At 50.3% G+C, this 20,407-nt stretch overlaps 1 protein-coding gene across 1 annotated transcript in view; it reads left to right on the top strand.

Annotated features, from left to right (window-relative positions):
• Nucleotides 1-20,407, top strand: part of ATP6V0A4 (ATPase H+ transporting V0 subunit a4) — a 56,439-nt gene that overhangs the window by 19,116 nt on the left and 16,916 nt on the right. Inside the window, exons 8-15 of the mRNA XM_036246594.1 lie at nucleotides 522-648; nucleotides 3,473-3,555; nucleotides 4,443-4,536; nucleotides 7,011-7,223; nucleotides 11,002-11,152; nucleotides 12,019-12,158; nucleotides 14,459-14,616; nucleotides 17,115-17,208. Of these exons, the coding sequence (XP_036102487.1) occupies nucleotides 522-648; nucleotides 3,473-3,555; nucleotides 4,443-4,536; nucleotides 7,011-7,223; nucleotides 11,002-11,152; nucleotides 12,019-12,158; nucleotides 14,459-14,616; nucleotides 17,115-17,208 (1,060 nt within the window). The remainder of the gene's footprint in view (nucleotides 1-521; nucleotides 649-3,472; nucleotides 3,556-4,442; nucleotides 4,537-7,010; nucleotides 7,224-11,001; nucleotides 11,153-12,018; nucleotides 12,159-14,458; nucleotides 14,617-17,114; nucleotides 17,209-20,407) is intronic.

Below are 20,407 nucleotides of genomic sequence, written 5' to 3'. Positions count from 1 at the left end.
TTTGAACATCTACAAGGCTATAATGAATGGTCTGTTGTGTATTTTTATTTTAGTTATTTAAAAAATTTTTAATTAATTTTAGAGAGAGAGGAAGGGAGAAAGAGAGAGATAAAAACATCGATGAGAGAGAACATAGACTGGCTGCCTCCTGCATGCTCCCCACTGGGGATCGGGCCCACAGCCTGGGCATGTGCCCTGACCGGGAATCGAACCGGCGACCTCTTGGTGCATGGGTCAGTGCTCAGCCTCTGAGCCACACCAGCCGGGCTAGTCTGTCATATTTTTACTTGCAAATAATTGAAAACATAGTATTGGGTTGCTAAAGGAAACCTCATCATGTCAAAGAAAACGGGAAGTCACAAGGGACTTGAGGCACATTAGGGCTGGGCTGCAGAGGTGTCATCGCGTCCTGCTCAGCGGGAAGCGGTCCTTCAGTGGCTTCACGTCTTCGTGTCTCCCAGAGCCCTCTCCGCCCCACTCCCTGTACCTCGGTAATGTCTCCTCTCTGACTGTTCGTACAGGTTCACGGCTGGAGTGATCAACAGGGAGCGGATGGCTTCCTTTGAGAAGCTGCTGTGGCGAGTTTGCCGGGGGAACATCTACTTGAAGTTCAGTGAGATGGACACGGTCCTGGAGGACCCGGTCACAGTGGGTATCTCAGGCTGCCGGTCACTTCTTCCCAAACGTCCTGTGGGCCTCACCAGAGGGCTTTCGTTCCTGCCGAGTCTTTAGTTCTATGAAGCAGTATCTATTTCCTCACTTTCTCTTTTTTCCTGTTTCTATACCTTTCAAAGGTAAGTTAAGAACTGGTTCTTATGAACACCTCGTTCTTGCAAGAAACTTAGCTGTACTGGTTTCTAGAAGCTTAGCTGTACCTCCTTCCACACCAGGCAGCAGCTGTATCTTTTCTTTTTCTGTTTTTAGTCATGATTTTGAAAAATTAGTTTGAGAGAGAAAGAGGAAGGGAGGGAGAGAGAGAAGCATCAATGTGTTGTTCCATGTGTCAACACATTCATCGATTGCTTCCCGTATGTGCCTGACTGGAGATCGAACCCGCAACCTGTATCGGGACGATGCTCTAACCAACTGAGCTACCCAGCCAGGCTGCGTCTTAAACCACAAAGGACTAAACTGATTGAGGTCAGAGAGCCTCAGGCTTCAGCGTGCACGTGAGCATGAGAAGGACCTGGGGGTCTAGTTAAAGCCACCTTCTGGCTCAGCGGGGCTGCCGTGGGCTTGAGAGTCTCCCTTTTTAGCCAGCTCACTGAGGCCGCTGGTCCACAAACCACACACTTCACACAGGGGCTCAAGGGTGGTCTTCGCTGAGTGACACATTTATTGCTGTTAATTCCGTAGGGCCTCTAGCCTTCCCGTTGGTATTTAAATCCACTTGAACTTTAATCCCGAGAAGCTAGGCTTATTTCTGAAAGTCACCATCTTTTCCAGAGTAGGGGCTAGAAAAATTAATGTTTAAGTTTTATTTGATAGAAAACGTCTTCAGAGTTCAATGAAATTTAAAATAAGACAAAACTTATTAGGAAAAAAACCCCACAAACCCTCACCACTTTAATTTTTATTTTTCTCTTGTGCTGTTTTTCTCTAATCCATTGCCATAGACGGGCAGGTGTAATTTAATGCGGTTGTAGGAATAACATGGAAATCAATTTTCCACCTTCCCTTCATTTTAGATAGTATACTTTTTTCTCTGTATTACTATTGTCCTTTATAAATATTAGAGTTTGACATCGAACCACCAATTTCATAGTCATGTTTTGCCATGTAATAGTCATGGTGGTAGAGAGAGTATTTCTTTTTTGTTTTATCCTTACCCGAGGACATTTTATTTTTTGCATTTATCTTCAGATAGAGTGGAAGGGAGAGAGGAAGGAAGAGAGAGAGAAACATCCATGAGAGAGAGAGATATCCCCAACCAGGGCCAGGGACAAACTGCAACCAAGGTACGTGCTTTTAGTGGGAACCGAACCTGGGACTCTCAGGTCCGTGGGCCGACGCTGTAACAGCTGAGCCAAACCGGCCAGGGCAAGAGAGTACTTCTAAAATGAGCATCTGGAAAAGATGGCTTCAGCCTGTTGACCTTGAATGTTCACCGAGCAGATGACCTGAGATCAGAATGGATTCTTGATGTTGGTGGATCAAGGGACGAAAGCGCCCAAGAGATTCAGAAAGGACCAGGGGTGGACTTCATGTCTGAAGGAACCTTGGAAATAATGTGAAACGGGCAGCTCCTCAAATCCTAAAACACCCCTTTCCTGCTCCGAGGGTCATTTGCCAGAGAGAGATGATACATTTGCATATTATTTTCAGTCAATGTTTGAAATTTCCATTGAGTTGTGACCTGAACTATCTATTTTTGGACGACTTTTTCCCAGTTTTTCTCCAGAATACAGACACTATGATGAGCATTGTTGTGCATGTGGTATTTTAGTTTCTTTTGAATCATTTCCACGGTAGGAATTCAAGGGAATAGGGTTGCTGGCTTAAAGGGTGTGGGCATTTTTGTGGCAATGGCTGGGTCCTGACAGATGGCGTCCCAGTGGGGTTCTGCCTGGATTTACTGTAACCTTTCCAACACTGGGTCCCCCCCCCCAATGAAATAGGAGCAAAACAGCACATTTCTTTCTTTGAGGTAAAAGTTGAACATTTTCTTTTTTTTTTTAATCCTCACCTGAGGACATTTTTTCCATTTTTTGTTCAGATAGAGTGGGAGGGAGAGAGAGAGAGAAACATTGACGTGAAAGGGACACATCGAGTGGTTGACACCCGCATGACCAACCAGGGCCAGGGACAAACTGCAACCAAGGGACGTACCCTTAGCAGGAACCGAACCCGGGTCTCTCTGGACCGCAGACTGACGCTCTAACCGCTGAGCCAAACTGGCCAGGGCAAAAGTTGAACATTTTCATCGGTGCTGTGAAATATATATTCTCCCTTATTTGTGAATTGTCAAACTTGGACTTGAAAGATGCATTTTAATCAGTCCTTATGGATGTACAGTGAGTAGCTGTGAGTCAAACATTAGACATGGCTTTACCTTTGTTAAGTAGCAAGCACCCACTCACCCCGGACGTGTCTGTGATTTAACCCCGGGAGTTAGGTCAGCTCTTTTCATTTGAAGCTTTGCAGTATCCTAGCGACCCTCTTCTGGGTGTTTACTTGTTTATAACTACATCTCTTAAGTACGGGGCTTAGAGCTGAATACCAGGCCCAGCTGTGATCCAGCTGGGGGAGCCATCCGTGGAGTTGCCTGTCCCTTTAAGACTCCAGGGCTCTCCTGCTGGGCCCATGCAGCTGGCCTTCAGCCGTAATGGAGCATGGACGCAGATCGACTGGGAGAAATAGAAGTTTTCCAGTTTAAAACGTATTTTTTAAAACCTAAAAACAGAACTTGACATTTTTATTATAGTCTAACTGGAGAGAAAAATGAATATGTTTCCTCGTTCTGGTTTTCCAGAAAGAAGAAATCAAAAAGAACATGTTCATCATATTTTACCAAGGAGAGCAGCTCAGGCAGAAGACCAGGAAGATCTGCGAGGGGTAAGGGCCGGCCCTGCTCTTTCCTCGGCGGTCGGGCCGGGTCGGGCCGGGTCGGGCCGGGTCGGGCCCAGAGGTGTGCGACGCAAAATCCGTGGAGCCTCTTGGAGGCCGTTTAGGGATTTAGAATAAGTTTCCCACATTGACAAGATAGTGTGAAAAATGCAACGGACTTCTAATAGCTGTGGGACTAGGAACAGAGAGGACTTCATTTAAATATTTATTTAAGTATGTTTTTATTGATTTTTTTAGAGAGAGAGGGAGAGAGAGATAGAAACATCGATGTGAAAGAGAAACATCGGTTGGCTGCCTCCTGCGTGCCCCCCACGGGGGATCAAGCCTGCAACCCGGGCATGTGCCCTGACCAGGAGACCAACCAGCGCCCTCTTGGTCTATGGGTCATTGCTCAAACACTGAACCACACCAGCGGAGCTAAACAGGCAAAATTTAGAGGTAACTAAAAGTGAACATCTTAGCCATTGCAGTTTATCCCATCAGCAAACAAATGCTAAACTTTCTAACGTTACAGAATCATCTCACATCCAGCCCCTTAGAAGCAGACATCACGCAGTAAAGAAGGACATTAATGCATTAATACATTCCGGGGGGAAGAAGGGACAAGTTAAGCGTGCAGTCTTATTTATATAACAACTCACAGGCTTTACGGTCGGAGCGAAGCTCATTGCTGTCATACCCCAGCTTTCACTCAAATAGTAGGAGCTATGTATGGGGGGCTCTTACAATGCGGTTCATTTATGGACGGCCATGGGGGGGTATTCCCGGAGAAGATGGCCACCTCGCCAGCGCCAGCAGATAGTGACTTAGCAGAAGAGGGTGTGCGACTGCTTCCGAGCCATGACCACATGTCCCTCTGCAATGCATTATAACAGGTTTCGAGCCACCATTTACCCCTGCCCAGAGGCTGCGGCGGAGCGCAGAGAGATGCTGGCTGGCGTCAACACGAGGCTGGAAGACCTCGCCACCGTGAGTGAGGGGTGCAGGCGCGTGATGCGCAGGGCGCCGCGGCCGGGCTCCCTCTGCTACTGCGGGACAAGTCCTCTCCTCTGGGGCCCTGCTGGGGAGCCGCTGGGATGCTTGCTGTGTCCTTGCAGCTCCCGGTGCTGAGATTGCATAACTGTTCCACTGGCTGGAGGTGATGATTCTTCATGTCAGGGATCCTTTGCTTGGCGTTAGAACTGACCACAGCCCGAGGCCACCGTGGTCTGATGAAAGGCACCCGTTTACCACCAGCCTGGCCTCGTCTCTCATACAACTAACTAGCCAATTAAGTTGAACAACAGTCTGAATCGTCCAGCTGACAGTCAGTCTGGCTTCGCCGTGTGAACACACCCCACATTCCTGTCCTCTTGTGAAGTGTGTCGTCACTCGGGGCAGCACTCAGCACTCCCGTGACTAGAACACTTTCTTCAGTGAGCTTTGACACTAATCACGAAGAGCAGCTGACCCCACCCTGCTGTACATTCTGCGTCCGCGGTGCACCGGACTTCTGTGGGGTGGGGAGGTCATCTGTCCACCCCACAGGCCCAGTGTGATAGCCGTCACCACCGGTGGCCCTTGAGCTCCTGGAACACGGTTAGTTCAACAGGAAACCGAGTTTCTATTCATGCTAATTAACTGAATTCTTGTCGCTCCATGTGGCCGATGCATTGGTCAGCACAGTTCCAGACCCTCAGTGCCGTCTTCAGAACTTAGGTGTGTGTGTTTCAGGCTCATAGGCTAGCAGATGCCTTCACCTCCCAGAAATTTGTGTTTGATTCCTTTTTTTCATTCCTCACTGGAGGATATTTTTCTATTTATCATCAGATAGAGTAGGAGGGAGGGGGAGAGAGAGAGACAGAGAGAAACATCTATGTGATAGAGCCACATAGACTGGTTGCCTAGCACACGACATGACCCGGGCTGGGGACGAACCACAACCGAAGTATGTGCCCTTGGCCGGAATCGAACTCGTGACTCATTGGTCTGAGGGCTGACGCTCTAACCGCTGAGCCAAACCAGCCAGGGCTGTGTTTGATTTCCTTAATCCTCTTTATTGCCCTTTGTCACTTGTCAGGAGGTTGTATTCCCCTGGAGGCCCTTTCGCACAAATACTTCACGAGGAGAATGGAAAAGAAGCTGCACCAAACCTATGTGGTGTTTAGTTTGACTTGAGTAGCCACGTGTAAAGTGACTGAAAAGGCTCACTCTGTTATTTCACCAGAACAAAAACCAACTCCATTAAATAAATTCTCTGTGGGCCAAATCCTCCACTCATGACTGCATTCATTCACTCACTTGCCATGTATTGAAGAGATTATGTATGTAAAGCATTTTAACAAGTGGGTTAGTTCCCTTGGGCTGCAATAACCAATCACCACAAATGAGGCGGCTGAAAGCAACAGAAATTTGCCTTGGCCGCTGTGGTTCCGTTGGTTGGGCATCGTTCTGTGCACCAAAAGATTCCCGGTTCGATTCCCGGTCAGGGCACATGGCCAGCTTTTGGACTCCCTTGTCTAGTAGGGGGCGTGCAGGAGGCAGCCGATCAATGCTTCTCTCTCATCGATGTTTCCCCTCTCCCTTCTTCTCTCTAAAAACCAACTGAAAAACATTCCAAATGAAAACCCCTAGAAGCATATTCTCACAGTTCTGGGGCCCGAAGTCTGAAATCAAGGCGACAGCAGAGGCATGCTTCCTCGCCTGCTAGGGTCAGGATCTCTGGGTTCCCCCCAAATGCTGAAGGTGATGGTATTAGGAGCCTTCGGGAGGTGATTAGATCATGGGAACAGAGCCCTCCTGACTGGGTTTAGCGCCCTGATAAAAGGAACCCCAGAGAGCTTGCTTGCCCGTTCCACCATGCGAGGACAGACTTCGAGGTCTGCTACCCAGAAGAGGGCCCTGGTCTCCGCCAGCCTCCAGAGCTGTGAGAATACAGGCCGCCAGCCGATGGTACTGCATTGTGGAGGCCTGGATGGACGAGGCCATCTTCCTACCCTGTCGCAGTCCGTGGCCTTCCGTGCTTTGTAGATGTGACCCTCTAGTCTCTGCCTCCGTCACACAGGTGTTCTTCCCTGTGGGCCCCAATGTCCAAATGTCTTATAAGGACCCTAGTCATATTGGACGGGGCCCATGCTACTCCAGTAGAACCTCGTCTGAACTTGATTACGTCTGCAAAGACCCTGTTTCCAGATAAGACTGCCTTCACAGTTACCAGGGGGTAGGACTGAAACATATTTTGGGGGGGAGACAGGATTCAACCCATAACAATAGTGGGGGAAGGAATTTAGAAGAAAAGGCAGAGTTTTGCCTGAGGGTTTCCACCCGCAGTGGGGGAGGTCCATTGCTCATGGGAATCCCGGGCGGCGCCAGCAGAGGGCGCCAGAGCGAAGCAGCCACTGCGGCTGAGCCCCCACTCGTGCCACCGTGGGAGACGTTTCACGAGTGTCCCTTGTTTCGCCCAGGTGATAACCCAGACGGAGGCTCACCGTCAGAGCCTCCTGCAGGAAGCAGCCGCCAGCCTGCACTCCTGGGTCGTCAGGGTGCGCAAGATGAAGGCCATTTATCACACCCTGAACATGTGCAACATCGACGTCACCCAGCAGTGCGTCATCGCTGAGATCTGGTTCCCGGTGGCCGACGCCGGGCGCATCAAGAAGGCGCTGGAGCAGGGCATGGTGAGTGGCCGGCGGAGCAGGGAAGGAGCAGGGGGACCCAGCCTCGGCAGCCCCTCCCCGCCCCGGCGGGGCCCTGAGAGCAACGTCACATGAACTTCACAGGTCGCTTGCTTAGGATTGTCCCCTTCGTCTTTGTGTCTTCAGTTTGTGTCGGTGGCAGGGCACAGGTGAGACTTCTTTTCTTCCCAGCATTGGACAGGCCATCACCACGTCCTCCACCTTCAGTATTATGTGCGGAGGTACCTGTCACCCTGCGGGTTATGAATAGATGCCACGGTTCGGTGTGACTGCGGGTCCCATCCTCTACCTGGCCAGAGAAGTGGCCAGGCGCCGGTGACAGCAGGCCCTGGAGTAGATGGCTCTCCAGCGCCCATCACCTGTCCCCAATGCTCACTGTGCACCAGGAATGGATCTGGGGCAGTGCTGGCCAAGGCCCTGCCCCGTAGACTTTCTAGAAAGGAGACGGTAGGCACGTCCCTCACCAGTGTGACTTCAGGCTGCGACACATGGTGGGTTGGAAGTGAAGCAGGGAGATGGGGAGTCACCCTTTTGGTGAAGAAGGGGTCCTTTGCCCTAATAGTACAAGGTGGCCCCAACGCGACGCCTGGCACCGGACAGACGAGATGGGCAGCGGTCCGGCAGTCAGTGTGCTCGCAGCCCGGGGGAGGGCCCCGCGTGCCACCCGGAGCCCGTGAGGCTGCACCGGGACCTGCCCTTGGAAGCAGAGTGAGCCAGCAGGAGACACGGAGGCAGGCTCTGTAGTGACAGGAGGGTGGGGTGACCCTGGTTTCCACGGGAAGGTGTGATTAGCTCGTTCAAACCACCTTTGGGTTGAAGACGAGGCAGCCGGGCTGGCGGGCAGGAGGGTGGGTGAGCTGGGCGGGCAGCCTTGCCTGCCAACGGGTGGCACATCGGGTGAGGCCCGAGGAGCTCATGCCTGGCCTTTGGGCCGGGGAGACAGCTTGAACTTCAGGTGTCACAGTGCTGTCACAGGGCTGTGCTGGAGCAGGGCCCCTGAACGGTGGCACTGGAGCAGAATTCCCTGTGTCATGGGGAGGCTGGAGCGGGTGGGAGAAAGAGCTTTCGGGACGAAGGGTCTCACGGTGAAGGCCTTGAGGTGCGAAGGGACTAAGAGACAGGAGCTGAGTTTATTCATTTATACAGCCAAGGAGACGCAGGCAGACAGAGTGGAAGTACCTTGGCTCTGGTCCTGTAGCCGGGAGGCAGGATTTGAATGTCCTCACGTGATGCTCCAGTAACTCTCCAATTGGGGCACGAACAGAGAGCGTGTCTCCCAGACTGGACGATCGGGGGCTTCCTGGAGGGAGTGATGCGTGAGCTGAGCCGCGGAAGGGCGGGCGGAGGAGCGGCGGGGAGGGCTGGGCAGCGAGGCCCACCTGCGGCCGGTGGCTGGGGAGAGGGCACAGTGGTCTTAGGAAAGGTAATCGTCAGCGAGAGTAGTGAAGGTCAGGGAGCGCTGCAGGGCAGATCTGAAGGACGACATGGCGGTGAGAGGGAGCTGATTTTATTCCCATGCTGGGTGACAGGTCCAGTCTGCGTTGTATTTATTTATTTTAATTTTTTTTCCTTTATTGATTTTAGAGAGAGAAGAAGGGAGAGGGGGAGAGAGAGAAACATCGATGAGAGAGAACATGGATTGGCCGCCTCCTGCACGCCCCCCACTGGGGATCAGGCCCACAACCTGGGCATGTGCCCTGACCGGGAATCGAACAGGGACCTCTTGCACATGGGTCAACACTCAACCACTGAGCCACACCGGCCGGGCTCCAGTCTGCATTTTAGAAACACTTAGCTGCAGCGTGGAGATCACTGGGCTGTCAGAGAGGAACCGTCCTAATGCAAGGATTTCACTGAAAGGTGTTGCTCTGTAATCACCAAGACTTCTACAAGGCTGCTTAGGGCTATTTCCACAGTCCCTTCAGCCTCTGAAGTAATCAGAGCATTTCCCCAGAGAGGACTAGAACCCTGGGCAAGGAGGAGATGAGGAGGCCAGCGTCCGCATGGCTATTATCATCACAATAAGCAAACACACTTAGGCTACACAGTTTTGCATCTGCTGCTGGGGGCATGTCAGAGGACAAGGAGGAAGCCACAGTCCTTGACCTCAAGGAGGTCGTAACCGTGCACATGAAAAAACTTCCCGGCTGGTGTGGCTCAGTGGACCGAGAGGTCCTGGTTCGATGCATGTGCCTGGGTTGCGGGCTCCATCCCCAGAAGGGGGCGTGCAGGAGGTAACCGATTGATGTTTCTCTCTCACATCAATGTTTCTCTCTCTCCTTTCCTCTCTCTCTAAAAAATCAATGAAAAGATATTTTTTTAAAAAGGAAAAGATATAGCCCTGGCCAGTTTGGCTTAGCGGTTAGAGCTTCAGTCCACGGACCAAAGAGACCCGGGTTCAGTTCCCACTAAGGGCACGTACCTCGGTTGCAGTTTGTCCCCGGCCTCAGTTGGGGTTGTGTGGGTGGCAGCCAGTCGATGTGTCTCTCTCACATCGATGTTTCTCTCTCTCTCTCCCTCCCTTCCTCTCTCCCTCCCGCTCTAGCTGAAGATAAATGCAAAAATGTCCTCGGATGAGGATAAAAAAAAAAAAGATATATAATCATAGCAGGTAGATAATCATAGCCTAAGGAACTCCTCTACTGTGTATAAGTTTGGGGAAGTTACTTAACCTCTCGATACCTTCGTTTGCTCGTCTCTGAGGTGGGGCTTGTGATGCCCGCCCCACGGCGTCGCGGGGACTGGTGCACGCTCATTGAGCTGTTGTCGAGACCTGCGCGGTGCGCAGGAGGGCAGTGCTGCTGGAGTCTGCAGCGACCAGGGCTTCCTGCTGGGTGACCTTGGAGAGTGGTTCCTACTTGGGCCGGTGACCAGGGAGGTGGCGAGTGCGGAGCTGGCTGACTTCCAGGGGAAAGCAGTGCGGGCGAAGGTGTGAACGGGGGATGAAGTTAGTGTTGTCACCACGTCTTGTTTACCAGGCTGAAGAGTTCTGCTTTCATTCTTCAGGTGATGGGAAGCCTTTGAGGATTTTTGAGTAGGAGGGTAACATGGCTCAAGTGGTCCTTTTGTTTGTTTTGTTTTGTTAAAAGAAGGAGTGCGGAGTCTGGAGTGTAAGATAAACAGAAGGGAAGGGATGGAGGAAGCTGGGGGCTGGCTCGGCTGGGGGCTGCGGGAACGCAGAGGAGGATCACAAAGGGACAGTGAGCAGGAGTTGGAGACGGTCGACCGGCGCAGGGGAAGGAAGACGGCGGATTCCGGTCTCGGGGATGCGGGGGCTGCCGAAGGAGCAGACTGGCTCTGGGCAAGCTGACGCGTCCGGGCTCCTGGACTATGTGGTGTTGCTGAGACACGGCAGTTTGAAAGCCGAGGCAGGCAGGGACAAGTGAATAAAATTCGGGAGAGGGTCAGGGCCATTTAGAAGATTGAAACAAAATGTGGAAAGTGGATGAGCTCTTGAGTGAGAGGAGAGAAAGGAAGACCAGCCCCAGAACTGAGGTGTAAATAAAGACGCAGCCCAGGAGCAGGAGCAGGGAAATCGCAGGGAAGGGGGGGAACGCCACTCTCTTGACGACCCTCCCGGACGGTAAGTTCAGTGAGTATCAGGACGGCATTAGCTGTGTGGAAGAGACCGTGAGTCGGGCCAGGGAATGATCCCACATTCACGCAGGAGGTGATGGCAGGAGCGGGCCTGTGATCCGTGCGCGGACACCCAGCCCGAGCCCCCTCTCCTTACATGTTCATCACTTGTTCTTTCTTGCAGGAACTGAGTGGCTCCTCCATGGCCCCCATCTTGACAGCGGTGCAGTCTAAAACGGCTCCTCCCACGTTTAACAGGACCAATAAATTCACAGCTGGCTTCCAGAACATTGTAGACGCATATGGCGTTGGCAATTACCGGGAGCTAAACCCAGGTAACGGGGTGCTATGCTGCACGCCTGAGCAGCTTGAAAGCGAAAATTGGGTAAGATGTACCCCCGCGGTGGCAGCCTAGGAGGTGAATTGCTTGCAACTGTGACTTCCCTAAAATCTTACTTGGTTTCTGAATGCTCTGCATTGTCTTCTGTAAAGGTGGTGGGTGAAGATTTGTACCCGATCAAGATTTCACCTGCTCTCCCTTAACCTGTAGCCGTAACAGGCAGCCAAATTCGGTTCTTGTTTGCTTAACGATTCGGTGAGGGTCCTCTTTAGGCATCTTCACAGACTCACAGTTGTGTGGGAGAGGTGGGAACACATAGAACTTGGAGTCAGAAGACTGGATTCTTAGTGACATAAACTGTGGTGTTGGTGGCCTGGTTTGTACAGTAAAGGGGTAGACCAGATGCCCTTTAGCCAAGTGGTTTATGATACTGTTCTTGTCCAGCCTGAGTCCCAGTCTAATCTGTGACCCAGAATACAGGGCCCATTGGCTGAAGGTCCTGTGAGTGACTGCGGGAAGTATGTGGCACATGGGAATGCTGGAGAAACAGACAAAGGATGGTAGTGGTGAGGCTAGAAAGCACTTAGAAAATAGATTTTAAATCTCATTAAACTCCATGACCTTGGGCACGTCATTAACTGCTCCCACACTCAGCTCATCTGTGAAGTGGGGAACAATAACGTTTACTCGTTGAGCCAATAACGTTTACTGGGAGCCAAGCAAGTGTCAGGGGTGCAGATGTCGAGAGGTGACAGAATCAGAAAGACACGAGGGAGCCAGCGTAGCGCATGGAGCGTGATGGAGAAATCTCGAGTGGGATCATTGGCAAGACTCGAGCTACTGTGGGTGTCGCCTCTGCAGCTCCCTACACCATCATCACGTTCCCCTTCCTGTTCGCCGTGATGTTTGGAGACTGTGGTCACGGGACTGTGATGCTCCTGGCTGCCCTTTGGATGGTCCTGAACGAGAGACGCTTACTTGCCCAGAAGACGGACAATGAGGTGCGTGCCCAACAAATGTCTTTCTTCATGTACTTGAGGTTATGAGTAGAATATTTAAAAAATTTTTTTCTTTATTGATTTTTTTTTAGAGAGAGAGGAAGGGAGAAGGAGAGAGAGAGAAACATTGATGAGAGAGAACATTGATTGGCCACCTCCTGCATGCCCCCCCACTGGGGATCGGACCCACAACCTGGGCATGTGCCCTGACCGGGAATTGAACCGGTGACCTCTTGGTGCATGGGTCGATGCTCAGCCACTGAGCCATACTGGCTGGGCAATAAATAGAATATTTTAAAAGTGTGTGTTGTTTTGACATAGGAATAACATGTTTTTATGAAAAGTAACAAAAATGGAACGTAAAAAAGGGCCAAAATTCAACATAAAAAATCCTGGCTAGAGGTAAATGCTTCGTTTTGTTTTGTTATTTTAATTTTTTCTTTTCTTTAATCCTCACCCAAGGATATTTTTCTATTTATCTTCAAATAGAATGGGAGGGAGGGAATGGGGGGGGGGAGAGAGAGAGAAACATCGATGTGAGAGAGACACATTGACTGGCTGCCTCCCACACAACCCCAACCAGGGCTGGGGATGAACTGCAACCAAGGTACGTGCCCTTGACCGGAATTAAACAGGAGACTTCCTGGCCTGTGGGCCAATGCTGTAAACGCTGAGCCAAACTGGCCAGAGCTGTTTTTAATTTTTTTATTAATTAATTTTTTTTTACAGGTGTTTCTCCTTTTTTCCCCATTGACACCCTCCCAGAGGTAAACCCTTTGGATGGTGCAGTTCTTAGCATGTTCATTTTCCTGTACGTTGCTTGGCGAGGCGTTGATTGTTCCTTTTTTCTTTTTTTCCCAACATTGATTATTTTTCTTTGATTATAAAAGCAATATATGTTCATTGTAAAAATTGGGAAAATATAGCCATCTACCTAGGAAAAAAATCACAATGGATGATCTTGTATTATCTTTCCACTTTCTCTTCTGGGCTTATACAAAAAGATATAATTTGTAAAAACTGGGATCAGATAGCACATATTCATTTGTAGCCTCCTTTTCTTCACTTAAAATGGCACAAACGGTTTTCCACGGTGAAGCTCTTTGCCCACAAGCCCACGATCAGAGTTCTTGCGAAAGCCTGAGGCACCCCGAACCCCGCGTCTTCACTCTGACACCTGGCGTTTGCACACCTCCCACCAAGGTCCCCTGAGTGATGGGAAGGTGGGGACAGCTCAGGAGTTTGCACTGTTTCAGAGGTCCTGAGCTAGCGGTCACTTTCTGGCCACTGTTAATTGCATTTTACAAACTGGAAACACGCCTTCAGCTATAATCTGAATTTTAACGCCATCTGCCATCTTTTTTTACAGGTTGGCTTAACTAGAGCTAGTTCAGCGATGTCCTAGTGAGTTAATCATAAGCAAGATTAGTGAAGCATCAGCCTCTGACCCATATAGTTTTTCCTGACAAGCATTTTTAAATGTATTATAGAGAGAGGAAGGGGGAGGGGGAGGGAGAGAGCGAGCACGAGGAACATTGATTTGTTGTTCCACTTGCTTATGCATTTATTGGTTGACTCTCGTACGTGCCCTGAGTGGGGATGGAACCTGCGACCTTGGCACTTTGGGACGATGCTCCCACCAACTGAGCTACCTGACTAGGGCTCATGACAAGCATTATATTTACTTACTTACTTATTTTGGTGCTGAAGCCCGGGAATGAAATGACAAGCATTTTAATAGGTATCGTTTCCTGTGATCAATATTTGAAGTCTCCAAGTCTCGCTCAGAAGTTCTGAGGATAAGCGTCGCACATCACCCAGTACTGGGAGAGAGCCCTTTCTCTTCTTAGTGGGTGTGCTTAGAAACTCAACTTTATAATGGAGCCCCCAAAAGGAGTATATAGATTTGACTTGCCGTGAAATTTAGCAGCCGTGTGAGGCCAGCTCAGTGCTCACCTCCTGGAAGGACTTGAGACCACAGCCACCCACCTTCCAGTCCCCTTTTCCATGGGTGAAGCCCCAGTTCCTGCTTTCGTGACCTTTTCTGAGCGGGGCTGAGTTCAACAACAGGAGGCTTCTCTGTTTCGTTCCCACAGTAGCAGCCTCCATTCTAGGGCTTTGCCGAGTCCCCTGCAGAAGCTTGGGAGAATCGCGATGTGTGTGCTGTTGGTCTTTCGGTCACTGCTATCTGCCCCATCACGTGGCCCCTCTGCCCAGGCCGGCGCGCCTTGCTGTGGGGACAGCCTGTCCCGGGCCCGGCGCAGGGCTCACTGACAGTCGCCCTCTGTGTCCCCCGAGGCCAGATCTGGAACACCTTCTTCCACGGGCGCTATCTCATCCTCCTCATGGGCATCTTCTCCATCTACACCGGCTTCATTTACAACGACTGCTTCTCCAAGGCTTTCAACATCTTCGGCTCTTCCTGGAGCGTCCAGCCCATGTTCAGAAACGGCACGTGGAAGTAAGTGGACACGCAGAGATGGGTCATTCCCTGGCCATCCAGGTGGCCTCGGCGACAGTTTTCATGGCTGGGTGAGTCTATGCCGGCCTGGCCCAGAGGTGCACCTGCAACTTCGACAAATAATTCTGTTTAGAAGTTGAGAAGCAGGTCAGTTTGACGAAGGGCCGTGAAGGGTAGGGGGCTGCAAAGGGAACAAATGGGAACCACAATGACCCCGTGATCTTTGGGGCCCCTTAGCTGCCTGCGTTACGAACGTGAGATAATCCGCAGGGGGGCTTCGGGGCTGACTGGGATGGCCCAAAAGTCACAGGTGACCTCTCCCCACGCCTGTCTGCCCAGCTTCTTCAGCTTGAAGTTTCTCTGTCTTGTTCTGGAACTTCCAGTGGGAAGTGGGACAGGAGAGGACCAGAAGGAGTAGAGACAGACACGTCAACATTTTTGCAAACTCGCGTCCCATCTTTGCTCTCCCGAGCAGGGTAGGACTCTAAAATTTCTATTTACGGTCCTTCAAGGGTTTTACCTGCTCCCCGGAATCTCTTCTAACACCATCACTGGGTGGAGAGAATAGATAACTAGTCTCGTCCACGGATTTATCAGTGGAAAAAGATGCAACCCAGGGTTCTTGCCGACTCGGAGCGTCCCCAAGTGCATTTGAAGGGCTTGACGCTGATCGAGGCTCAGGGGGCTCAGAGGGGGGTCCCAGTGGGGGCGGGTCACGGAGCTTCAGTGCATTTTTTTTCCGTTTCTCTGCTGGCTCCAAGTCCCCTGTAGTGGAGGACAGAAGTATTAAACGATAAGTAAATCAATAAAATGAAGAGTGGCACTTTTTTCAGAATTACAGATGGTGGATCTGCGGTTTTTGCTTTGCAGTTAGCACCCTGAAGAGATACCTAGAGGAACAAGACTGTTAAAAGTTTAAAGACACATCACTTAGTCCTGCTCTTCAGATGTAAACTTACAAGCACAGTGACGGGCTCTGACATGTGTTGAATCGCATCATTTCACCTAGCTACCACCACAACGTTTTATTTACCCTGCAGTGTCATTGGGAAAGGACCAAGTCAACTGGTTTGTTGTCACTTTGCAAGTGTGGGTCACAGGGCTGTTCTTTTAGGCATGTGCAAATGACCTCTGCCCCAATTCAAGGCTCTTCAAGGCCAAGCCCAGTCTGAGGGATGCTCAGCCACAAGCCCGGGGTTTGAGGCATAAAGCAGAACCTCGTTAGCAGTGAGGCAAATGGAAATTACAGGCACCCATCAAGTGGCAAAGGACACAGCAGGCTGATTCTGGTCACTAGCCACAAGCCAGGTCTTGGGTCCCTTTTCCCTGACAGTTGACTAGGGACATTGTCACAATGTCCTCCAGCCAAAGAGCACCAGACACATACCTCTTGTCACCCAAAATTTGGGTTATTGGCTCAGTGAGAGCGATGGCACAGCACTGGAGACCATGGGCATCTCGGAAGAGGGTGTCAGAAAGGACTGACTTGGAGGATTTGGCCTCTGGGGGGTAAAGGTTATCTCTGATCATTCTTGTGGTTTGGACCATGTCCTTCTGTTGATATGTGCATATTTTTATATCAGATATGGTTGTGGAACGGTCTTGCTTTTGTCTTGATCCATTCCAGTCACAGGGTGGCCTTGTCTGATGTCAGTGTTCTGAGAAGTTGTTTATACTCAACAGCAGGCTTAGTTGTGGGTGCCTGGCCCGTTCCCTCTCGTCAGGGGTGGCTTTCTGGTTTGTGGACACACAAACATGTCTCTGCTAATGAAATCCAACTGTTTCCCCTGGGGCATGTTGTTAGGACAGGGGTCTGTGTCTGAGATGGCCAGTCAGGGCCCGCTCTGTTCTCTGTGCATTGAGGGCCTGGGGGGCATGATCGGACTTCCTAAGTCTCCTCTGTTACCAAATACCCGCCAGCACCTCAGCTGCAGGAGGGAGGGAGTGTATTTGCAGACAGCCTGTCAAAGATGCCAGCAGTCTGCCCCTCATCATTTTAAATGCTCATTTTGGGGGCCGTCTGCACATGTGTGCTTCTGAGTAAGGATGGAACACATCTAAAGACATCCATGGACCCCAGCTGTTGAGGGCTAAGTTTCACAGAGATCAGCCAGCTCACTCCTCCAGGATCAGCCCCTCTGCGTCCAGGAGAGATTCCCCAGGCTTGTCCCTGGGCCGGGTCTGTTTCCTGTAGGCTCTGCGCCCCTGCCCCTATCTTTGTTCTGATGTAGTATAACTGTGTCTTTACAAAATATTCCCCATCAGGCCGAGAGCGCTTTGGAAACCGAGACTGTGAACTCCTTGGGGGTTAGCGGGTCATTTCTGTCGCCTCGGCACCCAGGATGGCACTTGGCACACGGTGGATATTCAGCACCCGGTCATGGACGAACCGAATGAGCCAACTGGATGAGTTGCCGAAACAGTGAGGCTTTGATTGGCAGGTCCCGCCTCTGGTTGCTCACTGGCGTTGTCTTTGTTTTTTCTTTCTCCCTCTGTAGTATGGAAATGATGGAAACGAACCCACTTTTACAGCTGAACCCCGCCGTTCCAGGAGTGTACTCTGGGAACCCATACCCCTTTGGGATTGATCCGGTAACGATGTCCTTTTGGGTTAAATAGTTGCTAGTTAAATGTCTTGCTGAGGAGACCTCTGAGTGGGGGAGGAAGAAAGTGCCCAAACCTGTCGAATCAACCAACTGTTGAGATGGAATTACCTGGATGGGAGGTTTCTCTGACACACTGAGTTCCAGTAAGTGTCCCACCTGTGTGCTTGACCCAGCCTCTGGCCCCTTTCCAAACAAGTCCCCAAGCATCGGCCTCTTTCTCCATCACTTATACCGGGTGCTTAATGCCTGCATCTTTAAAAGGCCCTTGGTTGGTCCGGCTGGTGTGGCTCAGTGGTTGAGCATCGACCCAGGCACCAAGAGGTCACTGGTTTGATTCCTGGTCAGGGCACATGCCCAAGTTGTGGACCCAATCCCCAGTGAGGGGCATGCAGGAGGCGGCCAATCAATGTTCTCTCTCATCAATGTTTCTCTCTCTCTCTCTCCCCCTCTTACTTCTGCTCTCTCTAAAATAAATAAAATAAATAAATAAATAAATAAAAGGCCCTTGGTTGACTGGAAAGTATGCATATTAGATCACCAGCATAACATCTTAATCAAGCTTTGGCATTTGGAGTGGGGTAACATCTCTTTAACATCTAGAAAAATATGGATTTGTCTTTATTTTACTGTCTAGAATTGATACAAGTGAGAAAAAAAAAAGGTCAACTTTTAGTTGTGTGTTATATCTATTTCTGCGGAATCTGAGCCAAGCAGAACAAGGTGCTCCCTCGCAGCCTTTAGGTCTGAAGGGGTGGCCAGGAGACAGGCCCCGTGGTGGCCCCGTGCATGTCGCCAGCAGGTGGCAGCCGCGCGCTCCCTGCGAGCTGGGGCGTCTAGATGGAGCTCTGCAGACACCGTTTCTTCTGGGCTCTTTTGGTGGGAGAAGCTGAAACCTCCGTTTTAGTTGCTGACAGTTGAGAGTAAACAGTACTGGCCCTGCCATAGGTTTCCGGGTCTCTCCTGCCTGGAGGGTCATCTCCTCCTCTGTGTTCCTGCGTCCTCTCGTGGCCTCCCCTCCCTGATAAAGGCAGAAGCCTTACCCGGGATTTTACACTCGCTGCCCAGAGGCACTTGCCTTCCAAGTTTTATCAAAAGAGGTAAAGTCCTTGGAAGCTGTTTTATAAGCTGCAAAATGCTAAATACAAGTTGTTATTTTTGTAGCCTGGAGAGCGTTATCTGCGGTCCTAGGAATTTCATGATCAGGGAGCAGGTCGGGGAGGAGGACGGGGCGGTGATTCCAGGGTCTGGTCGGCCTCGGATTTGAGGGGTGGGGCTCCTGCCCCCTCTCTCTTCCCCTCGGAGCCCACATCTAACTCGGCCGCAGATCCCGTCTGCCCGGCTGTGCCCCTGGCACAGGGAGGGTTGTGCATTTCAGCTCTCAGCTGAGCGGCCCAGGGTTCCTAGTCTGTGGGCAACTTCGTCACTGCCCACCAGCGAGAGAGGAAGGGAACGCGTGAGGGTGAGCGAGAAGGTGGGATGTTGAAAATAATGTTTTTTCAGTTAACACTTAGGTTTTGAAAAGCCTAGTCTTTTTAATATAAAATAATAATACATGTGATTAAAAAATCCAGAGAGTACAGGATATTATAAAAACGAAAAGAAAGAGTTGTCATTCCCACCTCTTCGGGTCCTGCACGCCTGCTCCCCAGATAACCAGTTAAACGGGAGTCTCTGTGCCTGCAGCACTTACATGTATCAATGAAGGGCTTGATTTTTGCATAATGCAAATTTCTACAGCTGCATTTATTGACTGTGCAGCATCCTTTTTTGGTTAATCCTCTCCCAAGGATGTTTTTCCACTGATTTTTAGAGAGTGTGGGAGAGAGGGGGTGGAGGGAGAGAGAGAGAAACACCAATATGAGAGAGACATTAATTGGTTGCCTCCAGGGCCAGGAATCGAACCCGAGACCCTTTGGTGCTCCAGCTGACATTGTAACTACTGAGCCAAGGCACCGGCCAGGGCACCGTGTCTGCTTTCAACCAAGTCACGAAATATTTGGCTATCAGAGCCGAGAAGTCTTTCTGAAGGCATTTGTAAATATTTCGTAATAAATGAGCATCACAGTGGTTAAAAGCCCACACTTTGGAATCAGACAGCCTGTGTTTAAATCCTGGCCTGTTTATCTCCTTGCTGTTTGATTCTGAGCAAGTTATCACCTCTGTGTGTCTCTTTCTTCTTCTATAAAATAGATATAACAGCAGCCCTCACCCATAGACTGCTCAGAAGATTAAATGATTTTCACATGTAAAACACCTAGAAAGAGTCTGGTGCATAAATGGGGTGAATGCTCCATTTGCTATTATATTATTTCTTCCTAGGTGTTTAAGTAACTTAATCTCCCTTAAATTAAGATAAATTCCCTCATCGGTAAAATGGGAATTCTTATACACGTGTCCTCTCTTATTCATGGGGATGTGTTCCAAGACCCCTGGAGGAGGCCCGAAACTGGATAGTACCAGGTCTCGGTATACTATGCTTTTTCCCATACACACATACCTATGATAAAGTTTAATTGACAAATTAGGCAGTAAGAGATGAACAATAACTAAGAAAAAAATACAACAGTTATAACAATGTACTGTAATAAAAGTTATGCAAATAGGGTCTCTCTCTCTCAAAATATCTTATTGTATGGTACTCATTTAGCACTTTATAGATCCTCCTTGGCAGATCTGAACTGCCAGCCTCACTAGTCTTGCGCTTTGGGGCCGTTATTAAGTAAAATAAGGGTGACTTGAACACAAGCACTGTGATACTATGACAGTCCATCTGACAACCGAGACAGCTACTGAGTGACCAACAGGCCGGGAGTGTGTACAGTGTGGAGACGCTGGACAGAGGGATGGCTCATGATTCAGGCAGGACAGACGGGATTGTATGAAGTTTCATCACACTACTCAGGATGGTGCACAGTTTGTTTGTTTGTTTATTTTTTATCCGCACCCAAGGACATTTTTCCATTTTTTGTTCAGACAGAGTGGGAAGGAGATAGAAGAAGAGAGAGAGAGAGAGAGAGAGAGAGAGAGAGAGAGAGAAACATCCATGTGAAAGGGACACATCGAGTGGCTGCCACCCGCACGACCCAACCAGGGCCGGGGACAAACTGCAACCGAGGTACATGCCCTTAGCGGGAACCGAACCCAGGTCTCTCTGGACCACAGGCCAATGCTCTAACCGCTGAACC

Source organism: Molossus molossus, unplaced genomic scaffold (genome assembly GCF_014108415.1).
Source record: "Molossus molossus isolate mMolMol1 unplaced genomic scaffold, mMolMol1.p scaffold_m16_p_7, whole genome shotgun sequence".
Taxonomy (NCBI): Eukaryota; Metazoa; Chordata; class Mammalia; order Chiroptera; family Molossidae; genus Molossus; species Molossus molossus.
Note: the sequence above shows the minus strand (reverse complement) of the source record. Positions and strands in the feature narration are given on the sequence as shown.